The following is a 16,341-nucleotide window of genomic DNA, read 5'->3' on the forward strand; positions in this document are numbered from 1 at the left end:
CTTCGTCGTCGTCAGCAAGTCTACCGGACGTTCGTCAGTTTGCACACTCTACATTGCGCCCTCGAGAGGTGAGAACCGAGGTGGAGTACTTACCAGTTGGATGTCGGTCGAGTCCTAGAGATGGTCTGTTGCCTCTCGGGAGGAATGGAGAGAGGGGGGGCTTTCGGTCGAAGCATAGAGATACCGACGAGGTCGATATCGACAACATAGGTGGGTATACAGCTGAGCTGAGCTGGGGATAACGCCGGTATACCCCCATTCCCCTCCACACCCTCCCCCCTCAGTCCAAGCTCCCACGTTCCAATTAGTTATCCGCACTCGTGCCCGTGGACTCGCACCAGTAGGCTCACACCCGTGGACTCGTGCCCATGGACTCGTGCCCGTGTACTCGTGGCCTCGTGGACGGTGTGGTGGAGGGAAAGCGGGAGGACCAACGGATAGCCACCTCCATACCTAGCAACATGTAACATGTAACATAACACCATATGTTGTAGCCCAGCGCGGCGACGGCTTGTAGCATGCTGTCGATGGACGGAATAGACGAAAGCCTGTCACGTCAACAGTCAAAGTACTGAGGATATGCGGACATCCGGCCGGGCGGGCATGCCGATAGTTATTGCCAATCGTGAACATTGGCTGTCTGTCTGTCAGATGTCTGTCTGGCTGTTGCACCGGCTAGGGATGTCCTGGTATGTAGCAGGTAAGTGCCAGGCAAGTACTACAATATCCTCGCGCGAGCCGAATTCCAACTTCCAAGGCCACGATCATCTTCCATCTTCCACCTGCCTGCCTGCCTGCCTGCCTGCCTGCCTGCCTGCCTGCCTGCCTGCCTGCCTGCCTGCCTGTCTGCCAATTGGCCCATCATTTTCTTTTCTTTTCTTTCTTTATTTTTTCTTATTTATTTTTTGAAGCCAGTTACACGCAAGCCACTGCGGACACTGCGGTGAGGCTCGCCTTTAGGCCGGCCGTAAGTAGAAGTTCAACGCGGTCCGGTGATGGGCGCTACATATGCTACCGTATGCAACTGGCAACTGCACTGGCGCTGGCTCTTCCGCACGAGACGAGTCGAGACGAGACGAGACGAGCTGTCCCATCACATCAAGTCGACTCGAGGCAACTGATAGTTAGCTACACAACAAGTACTTGCTTGAGTGGAGTGCATACTTGGGTATATGGACCATCATAGTAAGTATCTCCCCGCCTCGTGACCACGATACGAACTCCTCTAGGTACCGTAGTCAATCCACGTCGCTATGTAGAGTACATAAGCGGGCGAGCGCGGGAATATTGCGGGTGCACGGGGCGCACGGGGTGTGGACTGTGGAGAAGGTGAAGGTTGCTGTTCGGTTAGCGACTCGAGCGTTGCGTGGGGAAGGAAGGGAGCCGGCAGCGGATCAGGATGGGACAGGACGGGACGGGAGGGAAGGGGAGGGGACGGGAGGGGAGGGGAGGGGACTGCTTGTGAGAGTGGGAGCGGATATCCGTCTGTTTTCGCATAGGCATTACGGCATATCTGGGCTGTGGCGACCTGGGGCGGGCTTGTGGGCGAGGGAGGGAGAGAGAGAGATAGAATATCGTCACATAGGGACGGGGACTTGCAAGTTGGTTGTCGTCGTCGAGTCGGGCAGAGGCGAGACAGCCGAGTGATCAGTCCGGATGCGTCGAATGATGTCGTCGAGTCGAGGCGGCAGTCTCGATTGATCTTTGAGACCGTGACTTTTTTTCCAAGCTGCGAGTGCTCGAGTGATTTGCTTACTTTTCCGAGTCTGATGGCCAACACGACATGACAAGACAGCACAGCCTGGACAGGGCGCTGGGTTGTGGCGGCATGTGTTCACTCTATGTATGACTGGCGACGGCGGCCGGCGGTGAGCGGGCGGTGTTTGTGTCGTTTGTGTCGTTTGTGTTGTTTGTGTTGCACCCACGTTGGTTGCACTGCCATGGTCTTGTGCTTCTTGCGAAACAAGGCCCCCCCACCCTCGCCCTCGCCCGCCGCCTGCTCCTCCTATCTCCGCTTCATCCTCCTCCCCCTCCCCCTCCTCCTCCCCCTCCCCCTCCTCCTCCCCCTCCCCCTCCTCCTCCAACAACACCGCAATCGCGCATCGAAATTGGTTGAGTTTCCGCTAGCTCCGTCTTGCCTACCCCGCCGCAGCTCATCTCGTCGTTGCAATTGGCCTGTGTTCATCACCCATGGTTTCGATGATTCAATGGTATTCTAGAAGCCGGGATGCCCGCTTTGTTCATCATCATCATCATCATCATCATCATCAGCGGCATCATCGGCAGCATCATCGACCCCGCATTCGAGGCGCTGTCCAAACAAGAATGATGTAACTCCCGCCCCGCTGGGATGAAGTCCGAGCCGAGCGGTGCTGCAATCTGCATAGATGATGGGTCTGGAATCTGGATGAAGCATCAACGCCCGGAGATGAAGAGGTATTGGTCGGTCTGGATGGAAAAACCAAAGAAAAATATTATACAACACAGCCACCGCCAGCGAATGGATGCCCGTCGGCTAAGTGAGAAGTACATAAGAAAGAAGTACTATAGGTACGTACTCCTACTCTTACTTGCCAGGTGAGTGAGTACACTACCGGTACTAATCTATAGTACACAGCTGCTGTTTCGATGATGTCGTTCCAACCGCGCTCTCTGCGAACCATCGATCGGATATCCACATCAAGTCTGTATGGACTCTACACCGCACCGCACTCTATGCCATCCATCTCGGGCGGAGGCATAATGCAACCGCATTGAAGGTAGGTATTCTTGCCGGTGGAGGTATCTCAATGCGGGAACTCTCCGGAGAATCCGGACCCGAGCGAAAGAAGGTCGACAAGAAGAAAAATAAAATGTGGCTTGCATTTGCCTGCTTGCATTTGCCTACCTCGCATGACATGTTGCTTGCGCGCCCCTTGGGTAGAGCGCGGTACTCTAGAGTGCGGTAGAGTACATACTGCTGTGCTGCTGCTGCTTCCCGGCGGGCGGACATTCTACAGTAGGAATATCGAATCGAATCCGCTTGCTTTCGAGTTTCCTGTCTTTGCCGTGATCTGATTGATCTACATGGGGTAACAGGGAGTTCCTCGGATGTGTGTGTCCATCGTACCGGCTATCCAGGCCAGCCACTGGCTTTCTTTCGGGGGGCGCGAGTTGCTTAGGAACGACAACTTGCCTCAGGTCTGACCGTCTGAGCCCTTGCGAGCCTAAGCCCGACCCGCAGAGCCCCACCCGGCCGGAGACCACTACCCAAGTAGTATGATATCTACTTGGCTCTACTACTGGTTATCGAGTAACTACCGGTAACTACCGGTATAGTTACTCTAGACCTCCGTTCGTTCGTTCGTCCGTCCACCAGTTCCATCAGGTCACTTCGCTTCTGCTCCCGCGTGGCTGCTACTGCTGCTACTGCTGCTACTGCTGCGCCTGCGCCTGTGATAGCTATCCATTGCGCGTATGGTTGGTCGGAGCCTTCCTTCGACGCACCCACCCACCGCCCAGAGGCATCCGGAGATGCTGAAGAATCTGACGGAATCATCAAGGGGCGGACAACGATTTGTTGGCACGCTCGGAACTACCTGACAAGTGCCCTCTGGCTTGCTTTCTTGCTGCGTCTCTCTTTCCTGCACCTGCATGCTCAATGTATGTACCCTACCCTACCTACCCACCCACCTACCCTACCCGCATATGTAGAGTATCGACAGTTCCACTCCGTCGCCCGCTCGCCCTGGTTTCTGGTAAACCCATCCATCCATCCCCAACCCATCCATCCTTCCATCCCCCAACCTAAACCCCGAGCACGCGCGCAACATGGCCGAGCAGGCAAGTACATAGAGAAATCTCGTGGAGAGACCGCATTGGTTGGCTCCCCTCCCCTCCGAACCTTTTGCCCTCTCCGAACCTTTTGCCCCCTCCGCCCCCCCTCTTCCAGTACCTGTTACTGTTACATCTGCACCACCACCTGCTGTGCTTCGGCCAAAGGCCAAGGATTCATGGATGGAAGGTGGGTGGAAGGATGGATGGATGGATGGCAGGATGGATGGCCCTTCCCTATCCTCTTCGCCTTCCCCTTCCCTAGAGTACTCGAGTACCTCCCTCCCCCTTCGCGGCCAGTAGTTAACCGTGATCATTCCGCATTGGGGTTTCTGTTTTACTTTTTCTTTTCTTTTCCCTTCTGCTAGATATTCTTTTTCTTCTTTTCTTTTCCGATGGATGCATGATCTGAGGCAAGGTTCGAAAACCGCAGCTTGGAGCCTGGTCGGTGGTGGTGGTGGTCTGGTATTGTGTGGCAGGAAAGGAATTATATACTATATGCCCCATCGGGAGGGCGGTATTTTTTTCTGTCCTTTCTTTCTTTCTTTCTTCCTTTCTTCCTTTCTTCCGTTCTTCTAATATTTCTTTCTTAAAAAGCCTGCTGAAATATAATTCGTCTCCAAGTCCAAACTGTCCGCCGTTCGGCCGGTCCATTCCTTTTTTTTATAGTGGTGTTCACTGTTCACGCCTTGAGCTGATCTGACGAGATATACATATCACACCCACACCAACCACCACCACCACCACTACAACAACAACTACTACTACTACTACTACTACTACTACTACTACTACTACTACTACTACTACTACTACTACTACTACTACTACTACCACCAACCATCCGTCCTACGTGTGAACGAACCGAACCAGCTTTCCATCTCATTGGCATATATACACCGTATATACCACATATATATACACACGGAGCACTGATTGATACATACATACCGCCAGCACCAGCACCACTACCACCCCCATCTAACAACAACAAACAAACGACATAAACACGAGCCAAACCACCACTCGTTCGTCAAGATGTGCTGCATCCCCTGGTGCTACGCCTTCTGCTGCGAGCCGCGGAAGCTGCTAAAGTACTACCGCACACGCAACACGAAGGGGGGGAAGCAACACAGCGGCAGCGGGGGGAGCGGGAGCACCGAGTCATCAGACAATGCGCGGATCGTGAGCGAGAAGGGGCACAGGCATGCGCATGGAAACCGGGAGCGCCGGAGTAAGCGGCGGAGCCAGAGTGCGTCGCGCGGAGCGGCCGGGAAGGAGAGGGGTGGCGGAGGCGGGGGTGGGGGGAGGGAGAAGGAGAGGGGGGAGAAGGAGAAGGACCGGAGCAGGAGCAGCAGGCAGCAGAGGAAGACGGTCACCCCCTCGTCGTCGTCGGAGGACGGTAATGCTTTTGTCCCTGCGGTGTTGATTCCGCCGCCGCCGCCGCTCGACGTCGAGCTGTATAGAGACCCGTCGCTGCAGGAGGCGCGGCAGACACCGAGCCCGTTCCCGGAGCCGTCGCCGCCGCCGTCACCCGTGCATTCCGAGCTGGAGCAGGAACGGCAGATCACCCCGCCGCCGCCAGCTTCGCCCTCGCCGCCGCCTACGCCCGCCCCCCCGCGCCCGGCAAAGATCCCGCTCAGCCCCCCGCCGACAACGATTGTCGAGGGACACGCCCCCACCGCACCGTACGAATACACGCGCACGGTGATAACGCACCAGGACGAGCACCCGGCGTCCGCGGACAGCAGCAGCGACGAGCAGCCTTCGCACCCACACCCACACCAACACCAGCCCTCATCGGACGACGAGCAGCAGACCAGCACTCCCTCGGACTCCGAGCCTTACACTGGTCGCCGCCGGGTCTCAGTCTCGAGCACGCCCTCGCCTCCGCGCGCCCACCCACCCAGCGGCGTCCGGCACTTCATCCCGACGGCCATCGACGTAGAAATATTCGCGACGCCATCCGAGCGGCGGCGCGAACGCAGCGTGTCCCGCGTGCGCTCCGAGACCAACCGGCGCCGGCGCTCCCACTCCCGCCCCCGCTCCTCGTGGGGCGGCGAGTTCCGCGACTCCTATCATTCGCTGTACTCCGACGGCTCCCGCCGCGGCGAGGACTCCGATAATAGCGCTGCACCCCCACCGCCGATGCCTGCGGGCCCGGGATACATGGGAGGTCGCAGGCCCAGGAGAAGTCATACCGGCGATCCGAATGCCCTGACTAGGCTTGTGCCTGGCGTCATGCCCGGCCAGAGTGGGCAGGCCGTCGAGAACTACGGCCCAGGCGCACTGGTCAGGCGCGGGACTGCGCCTGCGGATTTCGGAAACGGATACGACGACGGCAACGGGAATGGGGGCGGCGGCGAGCCGCCGAGGAGAATGTGTTCCCGCCGCCAGAAGAGGGAGATGGATGAGCGCGAGGGGCTGCGGCAGAGGGTGGAGTTGGAAGAGCGCGAGAATGCGCTCAGGGCGAGGAGGGAGCTGGAGGAGCGCGAGAATGCGCTCAGAGCCAGGAGGGAGCAGGAGGAAGATGCTATGCACCAGAGGAGGGAATTGGAAGAGCGGGAGATGGCGGTGAGAGCGAGACGGGAGCAAGAGGAGCGTGAGGAGCGTGAGGAGCGTGAGGAGCGGGAGATGGCGGTCAGAGCGAGGAGGGAGCTGGAGGAGCGTGAGAATGCGATCAGAGCGAGACGGGAGCAGGAGGAGCGAGAGCACGCCCTGCGGCAGAGGAGGGAGCAGGAAGAAGCCATGCGCCAGAGGCGGGAACAGGAAGAACGCGAGCACGCCCTTCGAGCGCGACGAGACCAAGAGGAGCGTGAGAACGCCATGAGACATCAGCAGCAGCAGCAGCAGCAGGATGCGGAGACAGTAACCGGAGAGTCGCCCACAGGTCCCCCCAGACGGGCCCCCATCAACATCACCATCACTCGCACCGTCTCCACCCGGCGCAGAGTCAACAACCCCAGCCACCACTCTACTAATTCCTCCCCCGCCGCCTCCCAGCCCGATCACCTCCAGCAATACACACCCCCAGATACCCCAAGTGCCGCGCCCAACTTTGTCGACTACCGGCGGCGAGAGTTTCCCAAACTCGGCTTCGCATACGTCGAGGAGGGCCCGCTTCCCATCACCTTCGAGGACCACATGGAATCCCTGACCGCCCATATCGCCGAGCACAATCTCGAGGGAGTGATCCCCGACGACTCGCCGGATCCTCTCGAGATCGCGAAGCGTGCCGAAGCCGAAGCCGACCGGATCTGCTCCGCCCTCGGAATCTCGGCGTACGCCACGCCCGATCTCACCAAGGTCGGCCTGTACGATGTCATCGTCTTCTGCGACGACTCTGGGTCGATGCTGGCGAACAACCGCTTCGACGACCAGAAGGACGTCGTCAAGCGCATCTCGCGTATCGCGCAGACGTACAACCGCGCCGGCATCTCCCTGCGCTTCATCAACTTCCTCGACGACGACGGCTACAACCGTCTCAACCACGGCGATATCAACTCCGCCGTCAGCCACGTGTTCCCTAACGGCACCACCCGCCTCGGAACGAAGCTGCTCGAAAAGGTCGTGCTGCCGTTCGTCATCGAGCCTGCGCGCCGCGGCGAGCTGCGGAAGCCCGTGCTGATCTCTATGATCACTGACGGCGAGGTACTTTCCCCCCCTTTTCCCGCGCGCTCACACCCACCACTAACACATTACAGCCGACCGAGGAAAACGTCGACACGTTGAAATGGACGATCCTAGCGTGTAAGGAGGAGCTGCGCAAGAACGTGAACGCGCGCGGCATCCCGTACGGCGAGTCGGCGGTGACGTTCCAGATCAATCGCATCGGCGACTCGCCCGACAGCAAGCGCTACCTCGACCGCCTCGCCAGGGATCCGGAAATGGTCGGGCTCATACATTGTAACGATGAGACGCTGGATTCCGCGGTCAGGGCGGCGGGAGGGGATGGGGGGAGGTTGAATACTTGGGTATGTTGTCTTCTGCTACAGGGGAAGGATGGGGGATGGGGGATGAGATGGGAATGATTGCTGACTGAACGGGGGATAGTTGACGCAGTTGCTCGCGGCGGGGGTTAAGATGTGATGATGTGATGATGTGATGATGTGATGATGTGATGATGTGATGATGTGATGATGTGAACGTGCGAGCGACGAGTTGGTTAATCAACCTACCTACTTATGTACAGGGTCAGTGTGTGTGGTAGCGGCTATCTGTAGATTTCTTGTTTTTTGCCTGTTTTTGCTGTTTTTTTGCCTGTTTTTGTTTTTTTGTTTTTGCTGTTTTCTCTTCCCTTCTCTTTTCTTGCGATGGATGGATTACCTACTACACCCTACTCGGTTTTTATATGTTCGGCCCGTGGATCGTTAACGCTATATGGCGGATGTTTGTCGTTTTTGGCTTTGCTTTGCTTTTGCTTTTGCTTTGATTTGCGTTCTGTGGATATGTTCTTGCTTGCTTACTTACGGACTTACTGAGCATTAGTTGGTGGGGAGTGGGAGCTGTACTTGATATTGATGGGCTACGACGACAAGAGATACGATGATACGACGACATGATATGGATGGGGGTGGAGATATGGATGAAGATGAATGGGATGGAGATGAAGAGGGAGAGATGGATGGAGAGAGGGATGGAGATTGCATTTCAGATATGGCCATAGTTATGGCATTGGGATGTGGATAGTTTGGCATTGACATCAGCATGATTGGCATGATTGGCATTAGGATGTAGTTATGTTTGTACTTACTTTCTTACTTTCTTACTTGCATAGGCAGATAGATAGTTAGGCAGTTGGTTACGTTAAATACGTTGGTTACGTTAGAGAATCGAATATCCAGTAATCACTCGCTCTTGCTTTTATAACTTACAAGGTGCGGGTGGGTTGAAACTTGAGATTGTGGTTACTGTGGGCTTGGCTGCGTGTGAGTTGAGATAGTGAGACTGCGTGGAGTGTGGTGAATAGCAGCTTTTACTCGCTCGCGAGATGGGTATGAGCTGAAAGTTCCGCCGGCTGGCTGGCTGCGTTTGGAGTTCGGATTTCGGAATGACCGGAAGCTCAATTGAAAGCCCGAGGTCTTTGGTAGATATCCCCAGGTCCCACATCTCAGAGAGTCCGAGTTCGCGATTCCCATAGAGTAGGTAGTAACTGTGCTCGCGTACCGTACGTCCAGTGTTCACCAGCGGATCGTGATGGGAATAGGTGCACAAGGAGCACAAGAAGGATCGAATGGCACATTTCAGCTGAGCTGAGCTACTGTGTAGAGTACGAGTGCTCTGGTAGACTACTGTTCCGCGTGGCTTCGGAAGTTGGAGGTCGGAAGGTCGGAAGGTCGGAAGACTGATCGGAGTAACTACGAGAGCACTCGCGATCGGTAATGCGAGCAAAGCTGTTGGACTGTGCATGTATGTGCGAGTACATACGCAATAAGAATTACAGCTGGAGCCCCCCATTCACACTGGCACTTCGCATTCGCACTCTCGGCTTCGCCCTCGTCGGGTTCACTTCAGTTCAGCCAGTCTACCCGTTCCTATTTCGCATCCTCCCCCAAAGCTAAATAACAGCTCGAGCAGCTTCTCTGGCGTACGAGTCGGCGATCCACACCCACGGTACACCGTGCACAGGATGTATGTACCTAGGCGCCGTGGTAATTGCATATCGAGGGCACTGGCGAGCGAGCGGTGGCCACTGGCCGCAACTGCATGTCTATACAGTAGAGTTGTACTGCCGCTGCTCAGTGCGCCCCCAGAAACTGTTATTGCTGGAGTTTAGACTCCGGGATATTGGCGTTACAATATACCGGTACTCTGTTTACATTGATCTACACATCTACACGCTGGTCTCTCTCGCACCGCGAAGGCCAGACGGATAGGTACTCCAGTCTCCAGACGGTGAATGCGGTGTTCAACACCCCACCCTGCATAAACGGTAAACCTAGTGTTTTTACCGCCAGTATGTACAAGATCACCCCCAGTCCGTGAACCGTTTACCGCGCGTGTACGAGTACCTAGCACACGGACGACCTGGGGGGAGTGAATACCTAGCGCTGCTGCGAGTACGAGTGCGAGTACTCTGGCTGTCGGTGCTGGCTGGCTGTCGGTGCCGGCTGGCTGTCGGTGCTGTCCGACCGACTGCCCGGCCGACCGAGCATGAGTAGAGCACCGGTATCCCGAAGATTCCCCGCGTTCGTTCGTTCTTCGCACCGCATCACCGGATATCACACCCTTTCTTCCCCCGCTTCCCCCGTCCCGTCCCGTCCCCGACCTGTCTCGTCCGGTCACGTCCGGTCACGTCCCGTCTAGTCACGCCTGTCCAGTCACGCCTCGCCTCGCCGAACCCAACCCGTGATATCCCACCCGTGATATCACATCATCATCATCATCAGCCTCGGCGCCGGCGCCGGTGCCGGTAGAATGGGAATCGCTACTCTATGTATATTCTCTAACTACATAACCCCACCTACCCCTCCTGCCCCTCCCACCATCCACCATCCACCACCCCATTCACCACACACACACATCCACGGGCGGCTGGTCACCCACACACACTAAACTCCCACCCACTATGTACACTTATTGGCAGCACACACACACACCCGACTCCCACACTTACCGCCAACACTTCCGTCGATCACTCTAGTAGTTACCGGGCGTATGAATATAGGTGTGTATGTATGTATGTAGGGAGGCATGATGTCGTAGATCTGGCGATCAGGGCCACACACACACACTCTCTCTCTCTCGCACACACACACATACACACTCACACGGGTGGAGAAACAATTACCGTCCCGTCCCGAGACCGAGACCGGGGCCGAGACTTACCGCACCGAACTTTTTTTACCCCCCTTGGACTACCTAGGTATCTATACAGTACTTCTTCTCAACGCAAGTGAATGTACGAGTACTCTACTAAGTAGGGTGTATAGACTACTAGTAGGTTAAGTAAGATGTAAGCAACTAAGCATCGGCCGTAAAAACAAAAACTCAAAACAAAACACCGAATTGCCATTCGCTTCGCAATGTCTCTCCCGCTCTATATCCGATCCGAATCCGATCCCGTGCCATTACAAGTCTCTCTCGCTCTCTCGCTCTCTCGTTCCCGCAGTCGGGTAGGGTAATAAAGGTAGTAGTTACAGAAATGAAATGAAATATGTAGAGAAGGTTCCGTGATTAAAAAATAAAAAAGGCCAAAGAAAATCGGGTGTGTCCGGTCCAGTCCGGTCCAGTCCAGTCCAGTCCAGCTCGTCTAGCTCGTCCAGCTACGAAATGAATGGTGGGGAGGAAGAAACGAAAAAGAAGAAAGAAAAAGAAGAAAAAGAAGAAAAACACAAAAAAACGAAACGAAAAAAAACGAAATGGTATAAGTCTGTCTCCCATCCAAGTCCATCAATCCATCCATCCACAGCAAATCCCCAACAAATCCCAACAAGTCTCACAAGATGGTACAAGTCCTGCCCTTCTTTTTCCTGACACCGCCTCCTGTCGCTCCTCCGCCACCAGCACCGGGCGCATCGCCTCCATACATCTTCATCAGCTGCCTTGTGAGGTTCAAGAAGACCTCGTCGACGTTGAGCCGTCTCCTGGCCGAGGACTCGTAGAGCGGTACGCCGCCCCACTTGCGCGAGAGGTGGTTTGCGCGGTTTTTCGACACTTGCCGGTCGCCCTCGAGATCCGACTTGTTGCCGACTATGACGATCGGCACCTCTTCCACTTCTTTGATTCGCAGGATGGCGTCACGGATCGGGGTGAGCTCTTGGAAGGACGTGAGGCTGGTTATCGAGTAGACGAGTAGGAAGCCCTAGGCTAGAGTTAGTGGTGCGAGGCCGTGATGGCGGAAGTGATATATGGTACTTGGCCTGCGAGAATCTGTTAGTACTAAACCCAAACATAGGAAGAGGAAAAATGTAGGTACCGGTTTTCAGATATATCTCTCTTTGCTACGGTTAGTCAAGTGCACAGCTAACAACCTCGGCCACGCGAAGTCTGGATGACGAAGTACCTCATAGAAGCTAACGGCGAGCCATATATTAGCTTATGTACGATAGCCGGACCAGATTCTGGGGAATGCAATGCATCACTTACTGAATTGTTCCGTCCCCGCGGTATCCAAACTATCGACGAAACAAAACCATCAGCATTCCCCACCACCATCCACCGGGACCGAGACGCCTTACATCTCCAAAACACAAGATTTCCCCTATGTACACCCACGTCAGCTACCATATATTTCTCGGTTTCTCGGTTTCTCCGTAGGATTCTGTAAGATTCTGCAGGATTATGGAGTTGAATGGAATGGAATGCTGACATACATCTACCTCCACCACTTTGCGGTACGAATCCTCGATAGTGGGGTCGTACGACTCGATCCACACATTTTGGACGAATTGAGCTGAAGAAGAAGAAAAGAAAAGAATGAGCACGACCGACTACTACTAATGAAAGCTCTCTCTCCCTCCTCCCTCCCCAGGATGCTAGTTAAGTGTGTACTTACCTGTCAAACAGCTTTTTCCAACTCCACCTGTATATCGAAAAAACGACGCCATACGGCACACACCAAACTTTTAGCCAGGGCACTTCTCTGAATATTGATTTTTCTTTTTCTCTCGCCAAAAAAGAAAGAAAAAAAAAGAAAAAAAAATGTTGGAAGAAAAAAAGATATAAAAATGTTGCATGAAGTCATCTTTTCTCTGAGCTGTCTGCTGCAGTCTGCCCCCCGCCAACGACAACAAAGAAGAAGAAGGTGGAAAAAGATCAATTTCTCCAAGTAAAAAAAAAGAATTCTGAAGAATTGTAAAAAAAAAGATGCAGATGGCAGATATCGAAAGGCAAGTGTACGACGGTAAAACATATCATCCCATACCGGCACCCAAAACCACTATATTAAATTCTCTCCTGAATAAATGGTCGCGTTTAGCCTGAGCCCGTGCCGTCCATGATGATTTGGCAGTAGAAGAAGAAGCAGTGGTGGTGTGGGGTGAGGAGGAATGATCGAGGTAGGAGGAGTGGGAGGTACGTTGGCCATACCTGCCGGGCTGCATTTTTGATGTGCTGATGCTGTAGTAACTGCTGCTTGCTGTGGCTGCTGGCTGCTTCTGCTGCTGTCGACCTGACGACGGCGCGGATTTATCGATGGGTGGGTGAGTGGGGGGAAGGGAGTTCCTTCAAGGTAGAGGTATGTAGGTTTGGAAGCTGGAAGCTGGAAGCTACGGCAGCATCAAACTAGAGGATAAGCAAGCGTAAGCAAGGATAGACCCGGGGGAGGGGATAGGAGGGGGAGGGGATAGGAGGGGGTTAGGAGGGGGGGGGGGTTAGGTTAGGGAACGAGGAAGCAGATTTTGGGACGGAGGCTTCATTGACGCGGGTTAAGTCTCATGTAATCACCTAATTAACGGATAGATAGGCCAGACCTCACTCACACACTCTCTCTCTCTCTTTCTTCACGCTCTCACCCTCCCCCGAACGAACGAGCAACAAGCAACAGGTCCTTTCTTCGTCGTCGGGTCGCCGTCTCGTCGATGATCCCGTGGACGTGGCGGAGTAGCTAAAGCTGTCGGATTCCGTTGCGTTGCGTTCTGGAGATGGTGAGCGAGGGAGGGAGGGCTGACGGGCTGACTGTCACGGTCCAATAGCGTTCGTGGCTGGGCTGAGCGATAAGGATGGGGGGAAAGAGTCGACGAGACTTATTATTAACGAGAGAAGATTCAACGAAGCTGGTTCGTATGTAAGAGGGGGGGAGGGGGGGAGGAGGGGGGAGGGGGGAGTAGAGTGATGTATGTGGGATAGGTAGGTTAGGTAGAGGTAGATGGAGAGTAGTACTTCGCGGACGAAGGAAAAACCACCAACTAAAGATGTTACCCCCTGTTGAATACCGACGATCAAGGTTGTAAAAAAAGAGGCTGCTGGCGGATGCACTTCTGCTTAAGTTGGATAGCATCTCCAACTAGTGTTGTTATTCTGCTGCACGGACCGGGTTTGCCCTTGTTGGAGAACGGGTAACTCTAGCGAGTGACCGACCCTGAACGCAGTCGCGTGATAGACGCGTCCAATGGGCGGCGGTTGTGCGGCGATCAAGGAAATTAGTCCTTCGTGAAGTGAGCACGAGATGGCCGCGGCCAATTCATAGGGCATCGTCATGTGCGCGCTGATGGACATAGTTATACGACTACGGACCCGGCCCAGACACAACGGATCGGCTCCAGCCCCTGACTGATAGACAGCTGCCGCGCAATCGCAATCCAAGGAGGTATCTCTTGCTCTATGGTAGGTATAGTAGGTAGGTACAGTCCAGTTCACCGAGTACAATGGCCACAATCACGCCGCAAATCACACCCGGTCCCGTACCTCCGCCCCTCCGCCCCCCGCCTCCTACAGGTCACGAGTCCAGTACACGGTCTAACAGCCACTTCACTCCCCTAGCTACTTCTCCAAAAACCTTCCTACACTGCCTCCGATATGTTCCAGATCCAACAAGAAGCTGTCGTGTCCAAACAAACTAACATCCTCGCCCAGCTCCATATGGGTGACGCTCCTGTTGCCGCCCAGTCTTAAGGCATCCGCGATCTCCCGCTGCTGCCAGGCAGGGAACAGGATATCGCTAGTGACACCGAGAATCAACGTTGGGTGAGACCGAAGCGCCCCCAAGCCGTCGATCAGATCCTGGGGCGGGTTGGTGGTAGGAACAGCGGGGCTCCTGGGCTTCTCCTCGTATGGTTTGGCCGGGAGGGTGAGGCTGCATTGTGGATCGTCTTTGGGGACATCCGATGACAGCTTCGATTCGTTCTCCGTTCTACGGGCTTTGGTGCGAGATTGGGACTTCGCGCCAAGGTCGAAGAGGTCCATGGCCTTCGAGACATAGAGCAGCGAGTTGGCGTCGTACTGTAGACACCACTTCTCTCCGGCATGGTCGAGGTAAGTTTCGATCAGGAAGTCGGGACAGAGAGCCGGTGGCTGCGAGGGGTCTGCTCGTTCGCGGCCGAAGCGCTGTTCCCACTCGGGGCCTGATCGGTAGGTAACGGTGGCGATTTGACGTGCTAGCTTCATTCCCGAGTGCGGTGGGACTCTTCCGTAGTAGAACCCGCGGTTCCAATTGGGATCCGCCATCAGAACTAGCAAAGTCAGCAGGAGTTACGGAGTAGTGGCGGAGGGCATCTCACCTTGCCGTTGAGTGTACCGCATGGCAATGCTGTACGGATGACTCCGCGCACACCCGCTGATGCTCACGAGCCTTCCTACACGTTCCGGGAACAGCACACCGGCCGCCAGGCTCTGCATCCCGCCCATACTCGCACCGACACTGGCATACAACCTCTCGATGCCGAGGGCATCCAGCAATCGAAACTGCGCCGTGACCATATCGGTGATGGTGATGATCGGAAACCTAGTGGCATAGATCTCTCCGTCGGCAGGGTCGATGCTGGACGGTCCCGTGGAGCCATAGCACCCGCCGAGCACATTTGTGCAGATGACAAAGAAGCGATCGGTATCGAGCGCGCAGCCAGGCCCGATGAACTTCTCCCACCAGCCGGGGCTCGCGTTGCTCGGTGTGGAATGCGCATGCGACGACGCCGACAGTCCGGTGTGCAGCAGGATGACATTCGACCGGTCCGCATTCATCGTCCCCCACGTCTCGTAGGCGATCGTGAACTCGCTCAGCACCCCGCCGTTGTCGAGGAGAATCGGCGACTGGGATGTCCACTTCTCGTGTGCGCCGGTGGTGTACGAGGGCTCGGGACCCTCGGTCGAGAAGCGAGTCTCGAGCTGGCGGGTCCGCGACTCGATCGCGTCGAGACACGGGAACGCCATCGGCGGGTTCGACGATGCATTGCTGTTGAACCGCGTCTGCTGCCTACTAAAGATTGCTGCTTGGGCCCGGAGGGTTGCGGTTGGTGTTGACCGAGACCGGATGGTGGTCCGGGACGCCGTCCGACACAGTGTGATTAGGCGATTCATGGTGCCGTTGTTTGCATCCCAAGTGCAGCAGGACGAGAGCTGTAGGAGGGTTTCATGACGCGGGGTGCGCCGACACTATTGAATGGCGAGTGCTGGTGCGCAGGTCGAATTGCAAATTGTTTCTATGGATTAGTAAAGAATGACGTGCTTACGAACTGCCAAGCGCTCAGCCCATTAATGGCGCTAGGCCTCTTTAGTATCAGCGTAGTCACCAATTATCACCGACAGTCCATCCACTTGCCTGTGGACTTTGTTTTCAGCGGAAAGCCATGTCCGTATAATACTAGAAAGCCATAGCATAGTCACCGTACATACATTTCTTAGAGCAATTCCACAGCAGTAAAAAGCGAACGCTATAATCACCAGGCATAAGCAGCATAACAATCCCTCCCGAACTTAGATATCAGCGACACCCACGTAGCCATCGGACCTCGAGCCGACCACGTGGTGACAACTGCCAGCATACACTCACCACACCTCAGCGTGCAGCAAAATCTACAAACACCAACAGCTGAACAGTCCAAACCTAGCTGGTGACAGGCGAGGTTGATATTTTGTGATCTTGTGAACGAC

At 55.2% G+C, this 16,341-nt stretch overlaps 4 protein-coding genes across 4 annotated transcripts; 2 read left to right on the forward strand and 2 right to left on the reverse strand.

The window, feature by feature from the left end:
- The first annotated feature begins 817 nt into the window (after positions 1 to 817).
- BZA05DRAFT_388002 (uncharacterized protein) lies at positions 818 to 1,955 on the forward strand. The gene is made up of 3 exons (XM_051482635.1): positions 818 to 1,114; positions 1,165 to 1,692; positions 1,757 to 1,955. Exons 1-2 carry the CDS (start codon positions 1,019 to 1,021, stop codon positions 1,645 to 1,647), a joined length of 579 nt encoding a protein of 192 aa, XP_051342419.1. The 5' UTR covers positions 818 to 1,018; the 3' UTR covers positions 1,648 to 1,692; positions 1,757 to 1,955.
- A 4,691-nt stretch (positions 1,956 to 6,646) lies between these two features.
- On the forward strand, positions 6,647 to 7,958 carry BZA05DRAFT_388009 (uncharacterized protein). Its single transcript, XM_051482636.1, has 2 exons — positions 6,647 to 7,464; positions 7,518 to 7,958. The coding sequence occupies exons 1-2, from the start codon at positions 6,958 to 6,960 to the stop codon at positions 7,842 to 7,844; spliced, it is 834 nt and encodes a 277-aa protein (XP_051342420.1). The 5' UTR covers positions 6,647 to 6,957; the 3' UTR covers positions 7,845 to 7,958.
- A 3,023-nt stretch (positions 7,959 to 10,981) lies between these two features.
- BZA05DRAFT_197398 (ras-related protein RSR1) lies at positions 10,982 to 12,515 on the reverse strand. The gene is made up of 8 exons (XM_051479457.1): positions 12,311 to 12,515; positions 12,129 to 12,208; positions 11,994 to 12,016; positions 11,902 to 11,930; positions 11,819 to 11,828; positions 11,732 to 11,751; positions 11,671 to 11,675; positions 10,982 to 11,617 (listed from the first exon to the last, which is right to left on the reverse strand). Exons 1-8 carry the CDS (start codon positions 12,360 to 12,362, stop codon positions 11,252 to 11,254), a joined length of 585 nt encoding a protein of 194 aa, XP_051342421.1. The 5' UTR covers positions 12,363 to 12,515; the 3' UTR covers positions 10,982 to 11,251.
- Positions 12,516 to 13,934: 1,419 nt separating this feature from the next.
- On the reverse strand, positions 13,935 to 15,885 carry BZA05DRAFT_368761 (homoserine O-acetyltransferase). Its single transcript, XM_051481598.1, has 2 exons — positions 14,973 to 15,885; positions 13,935 to 14,924 (listed from the first exon to the last, which is right to left on the reverse strand). Exons 1-2 carry the CDS (start codon positions 15,766 to 15,768, stop codon positions 14,236 to 14,238), a joined length of 1,485 nt encoding a protein of 494 aa, XP_051342422.1. The 5' UTR covers positions 15,769 to 15,885; the 3' UTR covers positions 13,935 to 14,235.
- Positions 15,886 to 16,341: the final 456 nt, after the last annotated feature.

This window comes from Tricharina praecox, assembly GCF_024521635.1.
Source record: "Tricharina praecox strain CBS 144465 chromosome Unknown BZA05scaffold_4, whole genome shotgun sequence".
In the NCBI taxonomy this organism is placed as follows: Eukaryota; Fungi; Ascomycota; class Pezizomycetes; order Pezizales; family Pyronemataceae; genus Tricharina; species Tricharina praecox.

Excerpts from the sequence above, each read along its gene's own strand:
- BZA05DRAFT_388002 (XM_051482635.1), top strand. The coding sequence starts at position 1,019 with ATGCAACTGGCAACTGCACTGGCGCTGGCTCTTCCGCACGAGACGAGT. Across the intron at positions 1,115-1,164 it reads CACATCAAGTCGACTCGAGG|TTGGGTATATGGACCATCAT; the intron begins CAACTGATAGTT and ends TGGAGTGCATAC.
- BZA05DRAFT_388009 (XM_051482636.1), top strand. The coding sequence starts at position 6,958 with ATGGAATCCCTGACCGCCCATATCGCCGAGCACAATCTCGAGGGAGTG. Across the intron at positions 7,465-7,517 it reads CTATGATCACTGACGGCGAG|CCGACCGAGGAAAACGTCGA; the intron begins GTACTTTCCCCC and ends AACACATTACAG.
- BZA05DRAFT_197398 (XM_051479457.1), bottom strand. The coding sequence starts at position 12,362 with ATGGCGTCGTTTTTTCGATATACAGGTGGAGTTGGAAAAAGCTGTTTG. Across the intron at positions 12,017-12,128 it reads GCAAAGTGGTGGAGGTAGAT|GGGAAATCTTGTGTTTTGGA; the intron begins GTATGTCAGCAT and ends GGGTGTACATAG. Across the intron at positions 11,931-11,993 it reads AAATCTTGTGTTTTGGAGAT|TTTGGATACCGCGGGGACGG; the intron begins GTAAGGCGTCTC and ends TTTCGTCGATAG.
- BZA05DRAFT_368761 (XM_051481598.1), bottom strand. The coding sequence starts at position 15,768 with ATGAATCGCCTAATCACACTGTGTCGGACGGCGTCCCGGACCACCATC. Across the intron at positions 14,925-14,972 it reads GCGGTACACTCAACGGCAAG|TTCTGATGGCGGATCCCAAT; the intron begins GTGAGATGCCCT and ends TGACTTTGCTAG.